The 16282-nt window shown below is 36.1% G+C and overlaps 1 protein-coding gene and 1 pseudogene across 1 annotated transcript in view; both read left to right on the top strand.

Annotated features, from left to right (window-relative positions):
• Positions 1-16282, top strand: part of LOC145666173 (NADH-ubiquinone oxidoreductase chain 4 pseudogene) — a 287501-nt pseudogene that overhangs the window by 251745 nt on the left and 19474 nt on the right.
• Positions 1-16282, top strand: part of LOC145667130 (glutathione hydrolase-like YwrD proenzyme) — an 87473-nt gene that overhangs the window by 52982 nt on the left and 18209 nt on the right. Inside the window, exons 8-9 of the mRNA XM_081734873.1 lie at positions 7378-7548; positions 9910-9992. Coding sequence (XP_081590999.1) covers positions 7378-7548; positions 9910-9992 — 254 coding nt within the window. The remainder of the gene's footprint in view (positions 1-7377; positions 7549-9909; positions 9993-16282) is intronic.

Raw genomic sequence — 16282 nt, 5'->3', positions numbered from 1 at the left:
AAGTTCTTATACAACACGAAAGGTTTTGGCCCATGGATAGATTAAAGGGATATGAGTATTATTGTTATATGCCACTAACTGGAATCCAACCCGGATGCTGACACCATGCATATAGGGGAGAGTTCCCGATATTGCACCGGGTTCTAAATCGCACCATTCCTTGTTTAAAAAGAACCGTAGTACTAACATGTCATCTGGTAGTTAAATTAAATACCTAAGCATACTCCCATAATTGCACAGTAAAGTGTCGACGTTCAGTAAGTTATGTGTGTGTACAGTTTCAGTGCAATAAAATTGGAGTATTCTTTACTAATTTTCGGAGTATTTCACAGTAGAATAGGAATTAAGGTAAGAGAATTAGCTTATGTTTCAATAAGTAGTAATAAACAAAATACCTTAATATTATAGTGACAAACTCAAGTTATTCTTTTTAAATTTGTGATGTGTGTAAAGATTTTTTTTTAATGGTGTAGTTTCCCAAATCGCACTACTATCGTGTGTCCGAAATCGCACCAGTGCAGCTTTGACTCCCGTGGTGTAATTGTTTTTCCTGGCTTCTTTCTCGGTACAATTCACACAAGATGGGTACACGCCAATATGGAAAATAATCTCCGGAGTCTATGAATCGTGCTTTGAAAGAGCATAGGGAAAATAAAGTGAAAGTAAATAAAATAGGAAGAAAATATTGTATTCCAAAGAAAACATTTTTGCGACACTACCGCGGTGAGGTGGCATGTGGAAACGGAAAAGCGCCAAAGCTACTAAAAAGGGTTCATGAAATAATTACGCTGCCCAGTCCAATAGCAGGATTAAGTACCTACCAACAGACAACCATAGAAAAAGAATTTTTTCCGTCAAGTCCTTACAAAAAAACATCTTGAAGAACGACAAAGGCAATCAAGAGTATCCAAACGTCGGAGAGACCTAATCTTTCTGAACCGTGAGCTAATCTTCAGGAACCCTTAACACAAAAAATTGCACTCGAAAAATAGATACAGTACATCCAAATCATGATGACCCGAGCCATATATTCTCAGTGTTTCAAATGTGGCTATTGAAATCAACGAACAAGATTGATTTTGCATCCTTTGTAAACAAAATTTAGTCGAAGATATGGTACAGTGTATTTTGCGTAAAGTCCGGATACACAGTCTTGTGCGAGTGTTTCAGGAGATGAACGTACATTCCAATGTGCACATAAGGTGTAGCTGTCCGTGTTTTCCATAAATACAGATACGTTTACGTTTCATAGGATTATGAGCAACATTGCTCGTGGATTATTGCTTATTGAATCAAAATATGGATATTTTTCCTTTAATGATATATACTTCCTCAGATATAATAACACTCAGATAAAAGAATGTGATATATCATAGAAATATTAATTTGTTTTATTTATAGGTTGCATTTCTACTTAATTAGCTTATTTCTAAGGCGTTATTTCTGTGCTCGGTTTTTTACATTGCAATATTTTTTCTCTTTAAAGATGTATTATTCCTCATCTTAATAAAACATGAATAAAATAATATAATATTCAATGGAAATGATAATTTGTTTTATCCGCATACTTTACTGTAAAATTTGCATGTATTCAAATGGCGGTGCGATTTTGGCTTTACATAGTGCGATTTGGGAAACCTGTTGCGTAAATCGAAGGCTTCTAAAATATAGTCATTTTTATCATGATAATGATAAGATATCGTCATTAAATCACTGTGAAAGGATCGGAAAACCATAAAGTTCAATACGATCAGATAATCATTTTAAATTTCTTCACAAGTTTCGAATTAAAACCGTTTATGTAAAAAGTGGTGCGATTTTGGCTACTCTCCCCTACTCATTTTTGTAGTTCATAATCAGAAATTAATGAATATACCTTAGCTAGGGGGGGTATTAAGTATATGCTCTTAATGAACTAAACATTAGTCTCAGTAAGTAATGCATCAAGAAGATAATGTCTTAACTCATTAAATAAAACTAGACATCAGATTAAGTTAATATCCAAAACTGTTGCTGCGGTCTGTTAGGCTATCATTTAGACGATGTCTGGATATACTACTTAATTAAGAAGCAAGATTTTTACTATAGAAAAGATTTGCAGTTATAGTCGAAGGGTTAAGTTCCAATGTTGGGCGTCCGTTTCCAGCAAAATTTTTAAAATTTACAGGAAAAATATGGATAATTTGATCGTTTGTGTGCTTGATAATATATAAGTCCCAAAAAATCTGTTTTATTTGTTATATATAAGCGGTTATAAACATGGGACTATACGGCAAGCGGAGGGAACTACTTGCCGCAAGGTAACTGATCAGTTGCATTATGGGAAAGAAACGAGCATTTATGTTATTAACATGGCGAATGTACAAGGGCAATGAAGTAACAGTTTTAACATTTGTGAAGCAATACGTTGATAACGAGCAAAATCTTTTAAAAGTTTGTGAAGAAAACGGATTAATGAACCTAATAACAAATTGCAGAAAGTGTGGAAAGGAGATAACAGCGAGAAAACGTGGCGAAAGCGGACGCCCATCTTCGGAATAAATGCCTAGTTGAATATAAGCAATGCATTAAGTAATAGACCAGCTCTGTATTCACCAAAATCGTTCAGTGAGGATAACTGAGAAGTTTTTGTCTCCTATTTAGATACTAACACAATGTCCCAAGTTCTTTACCATTTCAGTCCACCTACCTTCCCTTCCTAGTTTAGGTGACGTGATTATTCTCCCACTTACCTTAAACAATTACAAGTATTTTCTAGGGTTCCTTGAAGTAGGAAGTGTTAATGTTTTTGGTCAACACATTGCTACAAATCATGAATATTATTCTTTATTAGAAAGAATGTTTTATCTGCACATAGTTTATGTTACTACATGATTTTCTTAATTGTTAAGAAGATATTTGAATGACCTACAGCACCAGTGTGTGATTCGAATTTTATTTTCCGTTTGAAATGTGAATAATTTACAAAGTATTATGATAATGATTAATTAAATATCTTTTTTATTCACCAGTTAATCCTCGTGATGTTACATTATTATTTGAATACTAACAGATTAAGTTTGTTACTTAATAATAACCAACTAAGTTTCATTTCACATTGAGAATATAAAATATAAACTTCCAAACTATGTTAATTTAACACTGAAACAAGAAATAGAAGGTTTTATAACTTCGTTTACAATAAATGGATAAAGTCAGAGATGGAATATGTTCTTCGGACACTATATCTACGAAAGTTTCTCGGTATCCATTTCAATTATTACTGTACTGAAATCTATATTAAATCAAAAGTTTTTTAAATTTTACTATTTCTGAATTCAATAGAATAATAAGGCTAATGAGTACCACTCAGTGATTAATGAGTACTAATATATAGAATTTACATGAAAATAGCCAAATGATGATTAAATAAGGCGTTAAAATATTGTAAAAAAAAATGTACTGTATGTTATAGCTAGAAGAATTTTCGAAAATCTTCAAGTACAATGTGTTCCTAAATGAATAACGGGCATTTAATTAAGTGTATCTTCTATTACAAATACAATACATAATTAATTTATACAATACAACATACCTGAAAAGGAACGGTAACTAAAACAGTTTTTTCTGTCACAGGTTACAAGTTCTTAATGTGGCATTCCCTTGTGACACGCCACACATCTAGTCTGTAGTCAGTTTCTTCCTATACTGTCTGGTGTAACACTTCACTGCTGCAACAACACTGATTCGCAATTCAGGGAAGTCCGAAGGTAGCGGTGGGACGTAAACATAATTCTTTACGTAACTCCCCACAAAAAGAAATTGCAAAGGATGAAGTCGAGAGATCTTGCGGGCTATTACAGAAGAGCCACGTCATCCTCACAATGATGACCGATCCACCGTTGAAAAAAGAAAAAAAAATAACCAATTCCGTATTGTCCGTTCACTCTAGGGTGGAAAATTGTTAACAAACAACAATTGTAGTGCGAGCGTCAAAACCTTGCTTCTCACCCCTACATGGTTAATTCATGGTTGCCAGGCACATGAATCGCCGAACCGAATGTACCTACTTCTGCACAGTCATGGACCAAGTGCTATTACTACATAAATTGCTGCTTTTGAGATGACTGAGATATTAACGTTATGACAAATCGAGTTAGTTATTATGTAATACAATCTTACATATAATGCACACTCAATTTTGTACAAGTGTTCTTGTTCGAAAAGGTGCGAAAACCTTGTACGCCTGGCAATATTGGAAGATTGTAGTTTGTGTTGTAAACAATAAACAGAGGGAGCGAAGACCGTTAGGTTCGCTGGTCAGCGTTGTTTTCATGATAAGGCGACAGAAACATATTGTACTGATTGTAAATAAGTGCTGGGAATTTCGATGCGAGTATAGGTGGAAATATTCTCGCCACATATTGCCTGTTGGTGAAGGTTTGCAATGGTGCAAACTGCTAAATCTAGAATTTCATACTAATTGAACGAGCTTTGAGAAGGATTAGTATGATGCAATAATTATATACTAACAACCATAGACTTAAAGTATTAGGAAATAAAGCATGCTGATGTAAGAAGAATATAATACACATTGAATTAAGTGTTCAAAGTACAGTACAAAGCGAATTTTAACATGTAAACATTTTAAAGCTGTACGCATTTGCCCTGTTTGGGTGCCCTTACCAGACACTGTGCAACACAAAAAAAGGCATTAAAATAGGTAGATCGGGCGTGGGCATAAACCTGACTCTGGTCGGTATTCCTTATTAAGGTTTTCCTCAGTCCCACTCGGTGAATGCCTAGATGGTAGCTTCTGTAAGGCAGGGGCGGATCCAGGATGGACTTCTTTGGGGGGTCGGTGAGTTTTAATACTGCTACTTAGAGCTACTTTTAAGAGCTCCATACTCTGGGGTGGGTTTTATTTAAATATATAAAATAAGAAAGTTTCCTTTCCTGGGGAGGGCAATCGCCATGATCGCCCCCTGGATCCGCCAATGCTGTAAAGCCAGAATTGGGCCAAACACTGAGGCCCCAGAATTGGCGGAAAATATATTCCTTCAGAATATTATGTTGCCAGCACAAATATTATGGTGGTGGGTCCCGATATCCCTTTTTCGTTTATATGTGCTTAAATTCATTATGAAGTAAACGTAGAAGTGTTTCTTTCATTCTCTTTCTTTCTTTCTTCTAATCTTTCTCATCCTCGCTCTCCTTTCCCCACCTTCTTAAAATTTGAATGCTATCCTTCTGTAAGATCGTTTCTCTCCACGGCCCAAGGTTTAAAGAGACCAACCTGATATAGGTAACTATTAGCAGAACTGTACCAATAAATTCACATTAGAGACAGCGCCGTAACTAAGATTTTTTTTCTGGGGGGCAAGCATTAATACGTGTATTTGGACCTCCTAGAAAAAGTTGTTTATCTCATTCTTGGGCCCCCTCTTTCTTTCTTTCTGTTACTATTTATGCCCCCCGGAGCCTGTGGGCCCTCCCTCACGACAAGGTCTGCAGGGTCATTACTTATTGCCCTGGGCCCGTTCCATACATGACAAATTAATTAAGGGGACAATATTTACAAATTTCAAAGCCATACGAATAAATGTTATTTCTAGGGCCCCAATAATAGACGTTTCTTACTGAAGTGAGACCACGACTCACTTCTGTTTTATTTATCTTTTTTGCGCTGCTTTATGTAATGTAGTGAAACTGATACTTCATTTATAATTTCATGTTCGTATTGTACATGGATTAAGAAAATTTTGTCTCCAAATGGGCCCCTTCGAACGGCGGGGAACCTCCCTGGGGGGCAGTTGCCCCTCCTCTGCCCCATACAAGTTACGGCCCTGATTAGAGAAGAAGTAAACTGTTTCGAAATTTACGCAACTTGCAAATATCAAACCCTACTAGTGCTAAAATTGATGAGTTAGTGCCACTGTTACCACTGCTATAAGGGGAAAGTAGCGGAAGGACTGCTAAGATTCGCTAGCCAGGTTTTGTGTCAAAACACAGTGCCAAGCTACAGTAAACGGACAATACTTGACGATGAAAGTGAGGAGGCCATATCAGGTTCTTTCTCCCACGATCCAGTTGAGGGTAGAATCACAACATGGGAAAAACGACATTTATTTCAACTCACCCTGGTATTTATTATTTACATAGCCCTAGTATTATTTTATAAATGAAACAACATTCAGCAGTATTTATTCAGAAAATGAGATAATATAGCTAGTTTAACATCCCATGAATATGTCATATAAGGTAAAGGAAACGGATTATTAATGAAAATTAATAATAATTTTTTGAAGAATTGGTGGACTGATAATGTGGGAGAACCCCGCGAAAGTATACAAACACGAAGTTGTCCACTACAAACTGGAATGACCTGGGGTCAAACTAGGCATCCCTCGCACAGGAGGTTAGAGATCTACCATTGAGTCACCATAACGAATTGAGCATTTGTAGAACCAGATAGACATATTTAAGACACACTACAAGCTTAGGCAATCCATAGAATGATAAAGTTACTAGTATATAATTATTGAGTAGATTTTTTAAAAATATAATAGTCATCCCATTTCTCTATAGTGGAGTCTCGGTAATCCAAACACATTTAATTCGAACATCCGGTTAATCTAAAAAGGTTCAAGAGGAAATTTTCCTTTTGGCGAAAATACGCAGTTCAAGGAAGTTAATAACTAATAGGATAAAAATGGGTGGATGTTTTCGTAGAAAATAAAGTGAACTTTCGTTAAATACAGTTTTTTTCTTTAATACCTGTATTTAGATCTTAAGTCACATTACGACAATTACACGAAGTTTGAAATAGAATAAAAGCATCAAGTTTTTCCAACATTTTAAACATTTTTCCAGTACAGTACATATACTGTAGTCAGAAAACGTGTTTTGAAATACTATACGCTATGTTTACAACACAATAGACCCGTTTACCCGCTTTAAACCGCGATTTTACTTTTATTCCGGCTAATCCGAACAATCACGTAATTCGAGCAGGGTTCGGTCCCAATTAGTTCGGATTTGCGGGACTCCACTGTAATTTCCATCATTGTGCCTATTTGTGATATAGAGGTCTTTTGTATTATCATTTTATGCCCACGTAGAACAACAATAGTAATAATTCTTTGGCCTGGGAGACCCGGGTTCCATTCCCGGTGGGAGCTCATGTGATTTCTGAAGGTTTAGTGAATTTAGTAGAATAACAATTTTCTTTTCATTTCTTTTTTTTTTTCTGGAATCATTAGAAAAAACTTAGATATTATAAGGACACTGACTTTTGAGATTAAAGATGCAGGTGTGTCACATTAATGATAGATTTAAAATCAAAGTACTTGTATTTTAATTTATGTTATATTATTATTATTATTTTTTTTTTTTCAGAATCGTGGATTTTTATTCAGTCTAGACCCAGATCATCCAAACCGTTTGGAACCAGGCAAGAGAACCAAACACACAATTATCCCGTCAATGATTACAGACACTGCCACGGGAGATCTACTAGCCTCTTTCGGTATCATGGGAGGCTATATGCAACCACAGGCACAAGTTCAGGTAAGTAAGTAGATGTCGTATACAGAGATGCGCACCCTTGCTCATTTTGTATTGAAGGCTACTCTTATCTTCACTCACCTTCATTTCGATATGTGACGATGACGACAGATAAAGTTGAGAGCATCGACATTACTTGAGGGTGATTGTGAGTATTAGGACTAGTAAACGTGAATGTGAGGTAGTTGCTAGAGGATGAGAGAATCAATGATACCGTATTTGAGGTAGAAGAAGTGAGTGTGAGTGTAAGGGAGGTAATTGAGGATAAGTTAAGTTGAGGGCATCAGTAATATTTGAGGATAAGATAATCAATAATTGAGGGTAAAACGAGTGAGAGTGAGTGTGAGGAAGTTACTCAGATTGACTATGAGCAGTGGCGTATGCAGGGCGTTTCGGAGTTTCAACGTCCCCTTGATGAATATATTATGCAAAAATAAACATTTATCACACTTACCACTTGTAGGCAAATACCGAAAATTATACAAACTTTGGAGATTAAACCACCCTTCTTGACGAACTTCTGTGTACTCCAGTGACTGTGAGTGAGGATTTGAATAATATTTGAGGAGGAGGGATTGAGTGAAGGCTTCAATAGAGGAGAAGGTGGTCATTTGGGAAGGTCCTTTCCTTTCAGCTATAGATCAAATTCCATCACATTAAGGGCATACATTGTTAATATAAACTATTGAAACGATATTAAATATTTGTTTAAAGTATCATGATTATGTCCTTTAGCCTAAGGGAGACGATAATTAAGGCAAGTGAATGATGATGTAAGTATTAGTGGAATAAGAAAGTGGAGGGAAACGGGAATACCCCGAGAAAACCCACGGACACGATACTGTCCTTCACATTACTTGGCCTAGGATCAAACCAAAAACCACACGCACCAGAGGTAACTGCTCTACCACTGATCCACCGTGCCCCGCTGTTAATAAAAACTAAAGAATGGATCTTTTACTTTTATTTAGCAGTCATAATTTATGGGGGTGAGTAAGTGTGAGTGTGAAGTTGATTGAGGGTTAGGAAAGATGTCTATCACTCTTATCTTATCCTCTTTAGATACAAATACTTTATTTACGCTAAAAGGGGGTCACGGTGGCCCAGTGGTGGAGCGCTTACTTGTAGTACGTGGAGTCCGTAGTTCGATCCCTGACCAAAGAAGTTTATGGTAAATAACATCGTGTCCGTGGGTTTTTGCGGGGTACTCCCGTTTTCTCTCACCCGGCGGGAGCTCATGTGGTTCGGATTCCACGTTAATCAGTAGGTCCACGTCTCATATAGCCTCGCTGCTGAACGGGACGTTAAACTCAAAATCAACTCAACTCAACTTCTCTCACATGCTCATTCCACCAGTTCTTCCATTATCATTCACTTGCCTTAATCATTAGTCTCCCTTAGCCTAACAGACAATTATTAAACGTTAAACTAAAAGATTTCATTTCATTTCTTTACGCTAAAATTTCGAAGTAATGTGATGTGTACTTTCATTATGTTAAGTTTCGAAGTCATTCATTGTATCGAACTTTTACTGTCAACAAAAACAAATATTTTAATATATTTCTAAGTTTTAAAAGAATCATAACAACTATTGAAACTAATATAAATGGTATAAAAAGAAAAATATTGGCTGCTGTATCGAATAAAACAATAAATATCAACTATACCAGTTAAAGAAGATCAAGTAGCTAGAAATACTTGCAGAACATTTGATCTGCTCTCGTACAGAGAGTGTAAAATGTGAGTTAAAAATGAGATCAAAGATAAGAATGGTGAATACTCTGTATAAGATTTGGGAAAGAAAACAAACAAGCATATTTTGTATGTCCCTGAATAAATAGACTTTAAAAATCTTTTACGAAATAATCTGCGTTTTCTCCTCGAAGCTATATTTTAAATGTATTTTACATTTGAGAAGAAAGTCGATATGTCATTATAAGTTTCTCTCTACTTTTAGTATTAATATATCTTTTAGTATTAATATAGTTTTCAGGAGTTAAGGTTGTTGGGTACATGCGCCATCTTTAGCTTATTGATTTAAATGGGGAGTTATTTTTCTATTGTCTCTTAAACAAACTGGAATTTTATTGGTGTAATTTTACTGACTACTTCTTCATTATTAAAGTAGCGTTAATAATAGAGTCTTTCTTTTTTATGCATTGTTTATGATGTTACTACAGTAACTCGCTGTAATTAAAACATATCTCTATTCTTAGAAACAGATTTGATATGCAGATCGATGTGTTGATCCCGAAATGACTTCCTTGGTTGGCGCTGGACACGCGTAAAGTTCCAACTTAGCCATCACAAATTAATCTATCATTAGTAGTTTCAGTTCAATTTTTAAATTATATATTATTTCAGGTCCTCTTAAACATGGTGGAATTTGGCATGGACCCACAAAGAGCACTGGATAATCCTCGCTTTTACGTTAACGTAGGAAGCAGGTACGTCAGATTCTGAGTATATATTTTTTGGAGGATAAACTTTTTAAGAAATAAGTTAAATCTCTAAATATGGCGTGGAGAAGTGGAAGCTGAGAAGAATAGGTTACTTTAAGATCTCTTCACTAGATAAGAATCTTCTTCTTCAGTTGTCAATCCAAAAATTGGTTTGCGGCAGCTCTCCAAGACCCGCGTTCTTCTACTAGCCTTCGTGGCTAAATAGTTGTGGCAGTCAAGTCCTCGATTACTTGCTTGACGAATTCTAACTGTGGTTCGCTCTGGCATTTCTACCCTCGACTATACCCTCGATAATGGTTTTAATAAGTCCATCGTGTCTCACTAGATGACCTATCCAGATGGTTCTACTTTTCCTTAGTATTTCCCACAAGCACAGCTTTGCGTCTCTCCCCACCTCAACATCCCTTTGTTGGTCACTTTATAAACCCAGGGAATTTTCAACATACATCGGTAACACCAGTACTCGAGTGTTACCATCCTCTTCTCTTGCTAGGGCTGTGCGATATGTCGATATATCGATATCGTCGATATCGATATCATCTTATATCGATCATCGATATCGCAAAAATATCGACGTCGATATATCGATATCGTCGATATTCGATATCGATATCCGATATCGTCGATATTCGATATCGATATCCGATATTGTCGATATTCGATATCGATATTCGATATTGGTGTTTCACACTTCCTCGAAAAAATTGCGGCGGGTTTTGCTATATATATATATATATATATATATTAGAGATGGCCAATTCCGGAATTTTTACTTTCCGGAATCCGGAAAGTAAAATCGGAAAATTCCGGAATTCGGAAAAATTCCGGATTTCGGAAAAAATCCGGAATTCAGAAAAATTCCGGATTTCGGAAAAAATCCGGAATTCAGAAAAATTCCGGAATTCGGAAAAATTCCGGATTTCGGAAAAAATCCGGAATTCAGAAAAATTCCGGATTTCGGAAAAATTCCGGAATTCGGAAAAAATCCGGAATTCAGAAAAATTCCGGATTTCGGAAATATTTCGGATTTCGGAAAAAATCCGGAATTCAGAAAAATTCCGGAATTTGGAAAAAATCCGGAATTCGTAAAAATTAGTTTTTCTTTTTGTAATCCTAAGAATTTTGTTCAAATGCAAACGAACAAATTTCCTTTTTTTAATCCTAAGAATGTATGATGCAAGTTAAGCTGAAACTTACATCCTGAAGTATACACTACTCAATCTTCCCATGGTTAATGAGATGTAGTCCAAAAGTACGATGTACTCCTAATATTTAATTTTTGTTTTACTGTGATATTGTCCAGAGGTAAGACATTTATATCACACTGAGATAAACAACTTGACATAATGAAGATGTTATCATACGTAGTTTTCCAGAAAATCGTGAGAAATGATTTTTTATGAAGTTAAAATATGCGTCGCTTGTTGCCAGTGTGATGCAATTGATAACTTTTATGCTGGAATAGTCTTATTATTATTATTATTATTATTATTATTATTATTATTATTATTATTATTATTATTATTATTATTATTATTATTATTATTATTATTATTATTATTAATCGTTTATGTACTGTAAAAGAAAAATATGAACCGTTAAGTAGTAGATTTTATCTGTTGTTTTTTGATATCTTCTAACAGTAATAACAAATTGCTTGTAAATACGCAATGATTATCAAGAACAATGGCATATTAATGTAAGGACTACTCTGCAGGCTAGCAATAAACAATAAACAATAACAGATAAACAATAGTCCCCCCCCCCCCAAAAAAAAAGTAACTAACTTGGGCACGTCAGAAAGTTCGCGAGAATATAGGGACGCATTGAGACTAGCAAAAAACGTGGTATCATTATTACTCAAAGGGCCGTACGATGGAGGCATTAACGTTAATGTTAATGGCACCAATAAGCACTTACTTGTTCTAACGGTTAACCTCATTTTTGAGATAATTCTTAGAAGTGAGCGTGTTGGCATGCAGTTGGAGTACTAACGATTTGCGTCACTATCGAACACTAACGTAGCACTAGTGACGTTTAAAGTCGAAATTGGAGTCTGACATAAGTGGCTTGTCAACTTCACGGACATTATATTTTCCTTGAATGCGAGAATTTTGCGCCCGGGAAATTTGCGCCCTACCACAAAAATAGGAAAAATGCGCTCGCAATATATTTGCACTGGGATGTTTGCGCCCTACCCCAAAAAGAGGGGAAAATGCGCCGGCTATATATTTACACTGGGATGTTAGCGCCCTACAATTCAACTTATTATTGTATTGTGTAAAGTAACTTCCACTCGCACTTGAACTAGGCTTGCCTCTCATCGTCTCAGTGAGTTACTCCATCCGTTATAATATTCCGAACAAATGAAAAAAAAAAATACAATTTTAGTTCACTAAAGGGCAATCCATACAATTTAACAAAAGAGACACTGACCAAAGCTTAAAACTTTACTTTATTTTAAATTATAATTTGTAACTGTTTCGGATATCTAGCATATCCTTCTTCAGACACGATCGAAATTAATGAAAATACAGACATATATATAAATGTTGCAAATTATAATTTAAAATAAAGTAAAGTTTTAAGCTTTGGTCAGTGTCTCTTTTGTTAAATCAATTAACCCAAAGCCATGAATAGTCTTACAATCCATACAAATACAATTTTTCATTATACTACAAAATTTACAATAAACGTATAAATGACTGATATATAATTATTTATTAATATAATCAAAGAGTATAATTTAATCTACAAAAGGCTGTTTGGCTCTACCCAGATATCTCTGTTCACAATCCTTGCGAGTTGTTTGGCTTTTCAGGACACAAAATATAGAAAAGAAAATGTAAAGTGAATGTAAAATCAGTTCAGTAATATTTATATTATCAAGAAAACTATGTACAGTGTGTTTACTTGCTGGAATGACACTTCAAACACACAATTGCGTTCAGTCTTTCTTTCAGGAAAAATGTTCCGGGGGGCATATTTAGTATTTCGGAGGGGGGTCACTGCTGGTACTATTCTATTTATTATTATATTATAGACGTATTATTTTGGTCTCCTCCGAGGGGGCACTCTGAGAGCTCTGGGGAGGCCAGTGTTCCCCCAAAATCATCTCTGGAAGAAGCAGTGGTTGCGTTGATCCGTTGTGTTCTTTTGGCTTATATTGAAGTTTATTCTCCCCTTATATAGCCACAATGAAAATAAATCACAAATGGCATGGTTGTGGGGGGAGGATTGTTTATGCTGTAATGTCAGCCCCTCCGAGGAAATGCGTAAGCTCCAATAGGTTCTTTTATTTCGCAGGGCTCAAACTTCCCGGTGGAGGTACATCGCAGGCGCAATTTTCCCTGTTCTTGAGGTAGGGCGCAAATTTCCCAGACGCAAAATTCTCGACACCATTCGAATGACCTCGGAAGACTATATCTTTTTCAATACTTTTTTTATATTCTTTTACTCGAGATTTCTTCATAGCTTCTTATTAAAATACTTACTAATATATCCTCATTTTATTGTCCTAACCAATCAATATGGGTATGTTATCAGTAAAATATTTAGATTGATCGAGCCTCTGGTGTGTAACCACAGTATTTCATATCATGCCCCCATTAAAAATCTTGGCTAAACGAACCAATATATGTTGCCAATAAAATAGTTTAGAATGATTGAGCCCCTGGTAAATAACCACAGTATTTCGTGACAGACCCCCCCCCTTCCTATTACCATATTCTAGCTACGTGCCTGACTCAGCTAATTCTCTACATTCTTTACCAAGCACACATTTTCTAAAGCGGAAAATGCTCTCTAAATACCTAAGCTCATTATTTTCAGCAGATGCACAAACTGGGTAACATTCTATCTACATGAATGTTATATATGTCGATTACTGGAAACCGCTTCTCGCTATCTATTACCATATTTACTATATAATGATTAACGTTAAAACCGGAAATGGTTGATTTGTACCGCTTCCGGTTTGAATATTACATTCATCAGGGAACTCGATTCTTAACTATTGACTCTGTACATCATGGCCAAAATTGATTGGTAATCCATCAGATAGTTCTTGAGACTGTTTGTTTCACTGACGGACAGAATGAATATATGGCTATAGAGTTTTGATAAACTAAATTCGTTAATGAGTGATGATGGAACAAATATAAGAAAGGGAACCAAGAGTACCACCGGGAAAATTTTCGAACACAAAATTAGCCATCGAAAACCCACATGTCCTGGGTTAGAATACCATAGATGAAAACTCTACCACTGAGTCATCAATCACCCGCTTATTAGTTTTGTTAATTATTATATTAATATAAATTAATGAAAGTCTGCTTATGTTAATTATTGAACAATTACATTGTATACTTCGTAAAGTCAAAAATTATAAATTTGTATTGATTGTACATACAGTGAGTGCAGAAAGTGTTCGTACACCTATGCTATTGAAACGAGAATGCCTGCGAAAAAGAAACAGAAAATTTAAGAAGTGTAATAACACACACAATATGAATAATGAAAACTAAGCTTTATGAATATATCAATAAAGAACCACAAAGACAAGTTTAATGGTCAGAAAGTAAATAAATTCCGTAGAAAATGTATAGAATAGACGCAAAAAGTGATCGTACACCTGACGTACGAATACGAAACAAAGATACCACAACTGGGGTTCACTAGTATTCACCTGAGTATACACCTCTGTATAGCATGACGAGTAACAGAATGAGTTTAATTGTGAATAGGAGTGAAAAAACTGCACGGTGGGCTGTCGAAATGGGAAGCAACCGAACAGAAACAAATGAGGAGACAAGAAAAGTAATTATTAAAGTGCATAAGAAGGATAAGTCTTTGAGAAAGATAGCAAACCTCAGGGGCAGATCCAGAGGGGGGCGATCGGGGCCATCGTCCCCCCCACAAGAGGAAACTTTCTTATTTTATATATAAATAAACCCATCCATAAAAGTTTGGAGCTCTTAAAAGTAGCAGTATTACTGCCGACCGCCCCTTCCCCAGAAGTCCGTCCTGGATCCGCCCCTGTATAGAGTAGCTACAATCGAGTATTTTCCGCTGTATGTTTGGAGTCGTTGTCTTGCTGAACAATAAATTGTTTTCAAGAACCATCTTCTGCGCACTAGTATGGAGATATTCCTTTAATATGTTAATATACACTTTGTGGATCATCACTCCATCGATAAGGTGGAGACGACCCATTCCTGAGGCACTCATACAACCCCAGACGAGCACGGACCCTCCTCCGTGTCTTACTTTAGGGACGAGATTTTGAGGATTCATCTCTGTATTCACCTTGCGCCATACCATACGCCTCCCATTGGACTCGATAAAATTAAATTTACTTTCGTCCGAAAATATGACCCTATTCCAGAAAGAAGCCTGATCCCTTATCTTTATACTCTTTTTCAAACTTTAGTCTCTTTATACGATTTGTCTGGTTCACCCAGAACATTTTCCTGGCTATCCGACCATGATACCCTGCAAATATTCCGCACTGTACTGGCTGATACTTTAACACCGCGTGTTTCCAGATCCGTTGCCAATTGCACAGCACTACTTTCTGGAACCTTTTTTCTTTCCCTAATAATGTAACGTTTAACTTGTTTACTCAACACTCTTGGTCTTCCAGTTCTTTTTTATTATTATTATTTTTTTATTGTTTTTTTTTATGGTTTCACACAGTGATAGAAACAATATACATCGCAATTATTGTGTGTACTGTTGAACGAGGCCTGTCTGCAAGGTTTGCCAGGGGCGGATCCTAACGGACTTCTGGGGGGGGCGGTCGGCGGTAATACTGCTACTTTTAAGAGCTCCAAACTTGTTATGGATGGGTTTATTTATATATAAAATAAGAGTTTCCTCTTGTGGGGGGGGACGATTGCCCCCCTCTGGATCCGCCCCTGACTCTATAATACCTTGAAACAGCTTCGCACACCTCCCCAATCCCCAGACATGAACCCCATAGAACATCTATGATCTGTTCTGGAGACAAGAATCAGAAGGCACAGCTTGTCTACTAAAGAAGGCCTAAGAAAAGCTATTCAAGAAGAATGGGACATAATCAGTCCCGAAGCTACAGAACTACGAACTACTACAGGTGAAATCAATGCCACGAAGACTACAGACAATCATTAACGCACAGGGTAATTCCACAAAATATTAAATAACGTAATATACTTTATAAGCATTAATTCAAGCATAAGTGTACGGTGACTTTTTGCGTTTACAAAAAAGGAATTCTCTCTTTTCTTCTGAAC

This window comes from Thermobia domestica, chromosome 12, assembly GCF_964235325.1.
Source record: "Thermobia domestica chromosome 12, izTheDome1.hap1.1, whole genome shotgun sequence".
Classification (NCBI taxonomy): Eukaryota; Metazoa; Arthropoda; class Insecta; order Zygentoma; family Lepismatidae; genus Thermobia; species Thermobia domestica.
The sequence above is the reverse complement of the archived record's forward strand: the minus strand, read 5'-3'. Positions and strand labels throughout refer to the sequence as shown.